The 8344-nt window shown below is 37.9% G+C and overlaps 1 protein-coding gene across 1 annotated transcript; it reads right to left on the minus strand.

Moving 5' to 3' along the window:
• Positions 1 to 238: 238 nt before the first annotated feature.
• Positions 239 to 1332, minus strand: LOC131691343 (probable elongation factor 1-beta). Its single transcript, XM_058977657.1, has 2 exons — positions 1150 to 1332; positions 239 to 946 (listed from the first exon to the last, which is right to left on the minus strand). The coding sequence occupies exons 1-2, from the start codon at positions 1227 to 1229 to the stop codon at positions 352 to 354; spliced, it is 675 nt and encodes a 224-aa protein (XP_058833640.1). The 5' UTR covers positions 1230 to 1332; the 3' UTR covers positions 239 to 351.
• Between the last annotated feature and the right edge of the window lie 7012 nt (positions 1333 to 8344).

An 8344-nucleotide genomic window follows, 5' to 3' on the forward strand; every position in this document is an offset into this window, starting at 1 on the left:
ATACAGATATCGACACAGATTTTTCGAAGAGTAAATACAGATGAAAAGATTTTTTGTGACAAAAATACAAATTTAATTTTGGCAACCCTGATGGTGACATCGGAACGGTTTCGATTCAGGGATGGAAATGGATAAGCTTTGGTTCGAAGGTGTTGACGAGTTCCAGGTGCTTAGAGTTCGCATGGTAAGCATGCAACAGGTAGGAAGTGTGGTAACATATTTATAAGAAAAAAAAACATTTTCTGTATAAATTAGTTACAAGTATTTTTTTTATTTTGGAGTTAGTAAAACAGACAGAGCATTGGAAGTTACTTTCATTTTGTGATTACTGGAACAGTCACAAGCACTTGCTTAAATTTTGTTGAAAGCTGCAATATCAACCGACTGTACAAAGTCTTCGAAGTCCTGAATCTTCTCCTGCAGTTCATCCACGGAAACCTTGTCATCTTCGATGACACAACAGATCTGCAACTTGTTGATACCGTAACCGACCGGGACCAGCTTGGCGGCTCCCCAAAGCAGACCATCCATCTCGATGCTACGCACTGAGGTTTCCATCTGCTCCATGTCGGTCTCATCGTCCCAGGGCTTCACATCGAGTATGATGGAACTCTTGGCAATCAGCACCGGTTTCTTCGACTTTTTGGCATTGTAGGCAGCCAAACGCTCTTCCTTCAACTTGGCCGCTTCGGCACTTTCCTCCTCATCCTCCGATCCGAACAGGTCCACATCGTCGTCATCGTTAGCAGCCGAAGCCGGGGCCGGCTCGGCCACTGTTGGCTTAGAACCGGCAACCTGAGGCAGTGCTTGTCCTCCCCAAGCTGCACGCTCCTGGACGCTGAATGAGGCGATGTGACGGTACCAGCGCTGAGCGTGGACGTTATCACCGGCTGGAGCCTTTCCCAGAGCTTCAAACACCGACAAATCGGCTTTGGACGGGACGTAACTGAAATAATAACAGACATTGACATATTTAAATTAAAATAACAAAATAATATAAACAAAGACTTCTAAAAGCTGTAACAAAAGCTAGGACAATCACATATCAATGTAATTACCGTCTCATACCGGGGTTTACGTGTCAATAATCTTGAACCTGATTCCTAACCTAAAATGAACCCTCAAAACTTATTTTCATTTCCTACTTACCCCTCGATGTAACTGTGCTCTGCTAAGAAGTTGTTCAGTTCCTGCAGTCCTTTGGGGGTCTTTACATCTCCGAAAGCCATTTTTGCGTAAGTTTTATAAGAATTTGTCGAGGAAACGTCCGGTTCAACTACGAGCACGATGCTAGACCAGCTGCTGCACAACGCGAAGAGAAGGAAAGGCACCAACAAAGAAAGTAACGTCGTGATAAGTTTATTCGGAGATGAAGAAGAGTGTAAAACGATAAGTGCGATGTTTTATTTAATGTGCCTGGGGGTAGGAATGTTAAAAGCGCATTCTTTAAGGGGTCCGGGAAACCTAAGACAAGACAAGCCAACTACAGTCGTGATTCGCTGGTTGGGCCACAGCCTTGTGCAACTAACGAATTTGATTCGCTAGTTGGACTGACTGACAAATGTCAAAAACTCTCCAAAGGAGATGTTGGCAGTGTAAATGCATCTGTTCACATCTCTAAATATTGTCAGATTGATTGTCAAAGTTAATTTGACACGAGATTTTGACGTTCAGATGCTTTTTAGTTGGACAATGGTCCAACTAGCGGAGGTCCAACTAAAAAGCGGTCCAGTTAAAAAGTGTCCAACCAGCGAATCACGACTGTAGTAAGCAATTTCTGGAGCCAGCGCAGCGTGGACCCCAAATGACGTCTTCAAATTTGACTAATGGGATACTGTTTTCGTTACCACATGGCCCATTTCGCAGTGTTGGCATCATGATCAATGCAATTTGCCTAATAAAATAATTTGAATTCGTCAATTCTGTATCGCAAATATTTAATATACTAAACAACGCTGAATATTTGAATAAAAACACGACATATTAATCATTTGTTTACCATTCATATATTAGTTTCCTTCCGATCGAATACCTGTCAATAGAATTCATATGAATCAAAAATCTTTTCGAATTCTTGTTGAAGAACATTTGTATTTATATGTGTACTTGTGACGTTAGCCTGTTAGTGTATTTGCAATATTCAAATTTACTTTTGACACATTTAAAAATGAGTTAACTCACAGTATTTTTTAAGTTAATACTCGCGCTTATCTAAACCTCTCGAATTCCTCGGAATAACACCTTCACTCAAGTACGGTCTCCACCAAATTGATCGAGAAATGAGATCTCAAACTGTACTGCGCCTTCAATCCAGTACAGGATGGTTTGATGTACGATCTGATTGGCTACAAAATTGTTTCCGGTTCAAGCTATGCTTTTATTCTCATTAGGATACTGAAATTTGATTGGCTAGAAAGGTGTATCCGCTTTTAATTGATCTTGTATCAGTTGGAGTGAGTGTGTTGGTTATATATGTTTATAGACGGTTAAGATATGTTGGACTGATTATAGTTTTGCAACTCAGCGATAGGGTTTACAAACATTATTTACATGACAGACAGTGGGCTTGGATATTAAAATTGCATGCGGAAATATCGGTTGGTTTCAAGACCGATTTTAAATTATTTTTTTTACATGTAACAATATGAATTGTTACACTTCCCATAGTTAGGCGCACACACACATGTATACTTTTACATTAAGCTTCATACCTTCATCCAATAAAGGCGTTATAATCCCTGTCGCTTCTCGTTTGGGGGAAGGAAAGAGATAGCAGTCTTCTTAATATGTAGTCTTCCGTTTGTCTCTACCCGTATAAATAAATACCATTCCAGAAAGCTTTGGAGCCATTTTCAAGCTATTCATATAATATTTACCATATTGGGAATACTATTGATACACACAGAAAAAAATGTTGGTAAAAATAAGAGTTTTTCACTCTTAGCAAAAAGCAACCAATACATGCTCTTAGTTTAAAAATTAAACTTTTATTTTGTTTACTATTCTTCATTAACTAAAAGGAAAACTTGTATTTTAGTTATTAGTCTTAATAAATTTAAACGTTTTACTTTCAACCTAACAGTAGGCTTTGGTTGTTTTTTGCTAAGAGCGGGACACCCTTACACTACTAAAAATCCAAACTTATATTTTATGTCTTTCACACACATGATATGCCTGTGCACAAAAATGTGCAAAGAATATGAATTGTAATAATCACACATATACATTTGATGTGAAATCTGCTATAAAAAAAATTCCATGTGGCAGAATTTAATAATTTCGATGTAAGTCACATGAATTTCAATAGTTTTCACATGATATTTATGTGTCACAGATAATTTTTATGTGTTGCTATAAATTGGGTCATTAAGCTATATATAGTTTTCCGTTCCATTCGATAAATTTTAAGTCCAATATACATAATATAACATTATTTAAAAGAAATATCGTTGTAATGCGCAAAAACGATTTTTTGTTTTTTTTAAATAAATCTTATGCAAACTTGGCAACCATACATAGGAAAACTGCGGTTGTTTACATCTGGCCTATCAGGACAACACCCAAAATGAAAAAAAAACTATATGCAATGGATGGTGTTTATGTCAAATAAAAATAACTCTGCAGGAAAACCGGGAAAACATGTCTTAATTTTTTCTGACAGGGCATCATTTGTCGTGAAATTCGATATGTCAAATCCTTCCTATAGTGCCAAATCCAGACCAACGACACGACTAGACACTTGAATTCTAAAAGCGTATCGGAAATATGACTACCCCTCAGTGACTCAGGTAACTGGTAATGTCAAATATGACATTTCGTTAGAAAAAGCATAAAACTAGTAACACTGGATAGTTTGTTATTTTTTTCAAATAGCCTTATAGTTACCGTTGCATTCCTTAGTTACGCTTGAAAAAATAATAACAAATCAAATCAATAAAATTTCCGGACTTTATTATACAGTCGTTTTCGGATTTTATTCCCTTATCGTAATCATACCCCTCATTTCTGAAGTTATTTCCTGCTGTCGTTCCTTTGCATTCATTCAAGCAAGTATCGTGATTTTGGCGGAACTGATCAACGTGACTAAATACTCTCCAAATTAGTTCTGAAGGTATTCAAACCACTCAATAGATTTTGTTTGGCTCGTTGCGATGTAAGGTTTGCAATTTCAGAAAAGTTATCTTATGGGACTATATTCCGGAATTACCAACATTCAAAGCATGTTCAATAGCCAGCGGAACTGAAGATAATCGATCGGCTACGCTACTAAACGAAACTTCAGCCCAGCCTTTGTAAAGAGTTATCTACAAGACAGGCTTCTATTTACCAATCTTATTACTTCAAGTTTAATGTTTAACAAACGTGAACTGCTAATGAAACATTTTGAGACTTTCGAAAATTTCAAAAAGCTAGTACCCGTACAAGAACAATCGAAGTCTGTGAATACGTCTACGCTGACTACTGGAGTAAGAATTGCACGTAAAATTTCAGGCACCGCACGGCACATCCGAATGGACCATTGTATCTCGGATGGAGATTTCGAAAGCACATTCCTACAGGTACCTATCGTGTCCTTTGGGACGCTCAACAACAGTACCCTCTTAATTTGAAACCGGATCACTAGCTAGGATAAGCACCGGTCGTATCACGAACAACATTACGTTGATGGATCAAGGCCAGCGGAGGCAGACGTATGATCAGCAGTAGTAAGCTGAGCATTCCCACCACAATATGATAAGAAAAAATCAGATGAAACAGCAATAGACTGCAGTCAGTTCTGACATATCGGCGCTCGAACTCTGCAGAGAACAGGAACATTTGTTGCCCAATTTATTAAAATTAACCTAAACTACCCAAAAAATCTGGAAACAGAAGCGAAGAACTTGACGACTGATAATACTACTCTAATTATTCATTATGTGTTTCATTTAATTTTCTCATAGATAAACGAACTACTGCCAAAAATTTACTATATGTTTGATATATTAAAAATGATGAAGATGGTTATGTCTTAACTGGTCTCTTGTTAACTGTTTTTCTAGATTATATATGGGAATCAGAACCAGGATTTTCCTGCTCCAAAAATTACTTCTCTTGGTCTTGAATGGGACTGCGGAGGGATTTCTGAGCATCAGCAAGAGTAACTAGGGGAGCTGGGGGTAAGCCCGACACCCCACGACTTTTCCCAGATATCAATTTTAAATCATACAATAATGGCAGGATATTATTAGTACGATTATTTTAGGCATTTCGATACATATCGATGCCATATGGATTCATTAAACGTCAACAAAATAAACAAAACAAGCGAAAGCAAAGTTGATGCGCTTTTGGATGTTATTTTTAGTTGATACATTTTAAGGTTTCAATAACACAAAAGCTTTGAAAATGACTAGTTTTTGTGTCACACATTCTATTCTACTCTCCATATCGTTATTTGTGTGAATTGAAGATAAGTTTGAGTATTTCAATACTGTTAATTGAGCATTTAACCAAAATGTGCGCTGTTGGGTTAAGACCGACAGTTTTTGGGTGGGGTAAGACCGACACGGTGTTTAGTTGATTGGGTTCGTTTTTGAATTGATGCAAACGACTGGGTATATTTGTTGTGTTCAATTATACTATAATTACGTCATGTTAATAATTGAAATAGACCGAAACTATGTTTTTTTGCATTTATTTATCAGTATTGTCTAAAAGCCGACCAAAAAAATAAAGAATTAAATTGAACGTGATTCATAGTTATATTACAAACAGAAACGAAAAGTACAATCTAATATGAGATTTTGAAATGATATTGATGAAAAATTTTCATTGACCGCCGGATTATTGATCAACAGTGTTCCGAAAAATCACAACACGAACCGGATAGCTTACTACGAAGCGTGCGTCACTTTTAAGTGAATGAGTCCTAGTAATAGCGTATATAATCTGTTTGTAGAACAGCTCTTCCTCGTTAGAATGGCTATACAAGTGGCAATTAACCTCGAAAGAATTACTTGAGAAAACCCGTGCCATAATATAAACCATGCGTTAAACATTATTTATTCATAACACCACGCATTCGAATGCTCTTCCTATTGCTACGCGATGAAACTACAGAAAGCATGCGTTTGCGTCACACATACTCATATACACATAATTGCACTTTATCACACATACCCAATACATTTTTAATGGAAAAAATTGAACAAAAAGAAAGTTCAAAAGGGGGTCGCTCTTACCCCTTTGGGGTGTCGGTCTTACCCGCAGCGTTTTTAAAATGTCATTTTGCTCTATTTTTTGGCAAACAATAATTTTTAATGAATTCAATTTTTTGAAACGCTGAAAAAATTATATTTTGTTAAGAACCACCTAAACAAGGATTATGCACAGAATAAACAATTTTAGGAGCTTTGTGGAATTTTAGAAAAATTATTACGCTTAAGGTGTCTGACTTGCCCCGCGGTCCCCTAACAATTCATAGTTTTCAGACCCACCACATTGTAGAGAGTTTAGCGTGCATTCGAAAGATTCTTTAATTATTGGGGTCGATGTTTAGGTCGAAGGTTTGTGTGTTCACATACAAACATTAGATAGCATTTGTTGCATGTTCTGGTGAATTCTTAGGAAAGGGATGCAAGTTTCTGTGTAATTTTATTAATGTGTACTATAACCTGGTGCCTAAAACTATTTTTCAGTTCAAGGAAAAGTAACTTCATTTTTCAACGAATGGAATGACTAATATTATAAACGTTTCTATAAGTTTCTATATGGTTCGGGGAAGCGGCTCAAAGAACTGGAAAACTGCAGAAATTCTGTCTTGGACAAGGTGTATTATTTGATCTTTTCAGACGGTTAATTGCTGGACTAATTTTCGTATGGCTCTGAAATCGAAAGTGTTTTAGTAGAAAGTAATTCATTTAGGTTTATAATACTTCGCTGAGGGTTTTCGAGAATACGTTTGCAATTTCACCAACTAGACACCGATATAATTTTTGGTTTCTGAAGTTTTTGTGTGTAGTTTGAAATCTTAATTTTTGTAATCGCCTCCGGTGTTCTAGCAGTCACGTAGTTCCGTGGACAAAGTGCTAGTGGCAGCACGGCGTTCGAAACTGAAGACGAATCGTTTCATCGTGATGTTAGTTACCGCCATTGCGACAATGGGATCTGAAGCGTGATCTGGTTGCCGAGCGAGGTGTTCGCGAGCGACTCCAGGAGTGAGTCGAATGTCGTGGCAATTAAGTAATCGAACGATCGCGGGTTGTCTTTTTCGGTGTCTTCGATCGGGTATGGCGTTCGCGGCACTTTCACGGCTTTGGCTGTAACTCTTGGAATGAGTTCGGAGCTCATGAGAGCGCGAACGTGGACTGCGGCTCCGAGATATCTTGCGTGCTTTAGTATAATCTCGGACATAATGATCTCGCTCTCCACACTCGTAGCATCTCTCGTCCGGATGGAAGCTACCACGACCTCCTTTGTCATGCGGTGGTCCGCCACCACCAGTATCACCACCGCGAAAACCACGACCTTGCCGGTAAGCAGTTCGACACGAGCACGACGGCTGCAGATTGTTCTTCCTGTAAGGGCTGAATCCTCTGCATCCCTTCTATAACCCGGATGGATTGCGAGCAATCTACACGTTGTTGCCTAATTCTCAAACCTAAACATCAACAAAGCGGCTTAGAAAGAAACACATTTTGCCGAAATCCAACAAAATTGAATTCTTGCGGCAAACGAAACAGTATGTTTTTTTTCCTAACTGTTACGTACTTTGGTTGCTAGGGTATGTAAATAAACATTGAGAAAATTGAGGCAGTGTTGCGCAAGAAATTCATATTTCAACCTTACCGAGGGGTCGCTCAATGTACTGGCAACTGGCGGTGAATTTCTTGGACGCTTTTTTTTCGCAATTTTTCATGAAGTTTCAGGTCGTGTCGTTGTCCAGACTGTCAACATATTTCTGTATTTAAAATTTTATTATTTTCACGTTTCCTGAGTTGGAAAAAACATTATTACAATCACGAAAATCAGCTTTATCGATGTAAGAAATAAAAAAATACTTTTTTTTCTTCATTTAATGACCCAATTGCCAAAAATCATGTGTGAAATCAATAGCTTCAATATAGCGAATTTTATCAGTGTACAACGCTGACGCTTCACCGGCACACACACTAACGGCCAATTTCTTCACTTGGATGAAAACCAGTTTTCGCTGAAAACCGGGTTTCGACTAATTGCTTCCCAGCTATCCGAAAACTGGTTTTTAGCGAAAACCGGTTTTCATCCAGTGTAGAAATTGGCCGTAACACATTTTTACGTTTGCGCCGAGGAAATTTTTAAAAGTGAAAAAACGATTTTTTCC

Source organism: Topomyia yanbarensis, chromosome 3 (genome assembly GCF_030247195.1).
Source record: "Topomyia yanbarensis strain Yona2022 chromosome 3, ASM3024719v1, whole genome shotgun sequence".
NCBI lineage: Eukaryota > Metazoa > Arthropoda > Insecta > Diptera > Culicidae > Topomyia > Topomyia yanbarensis.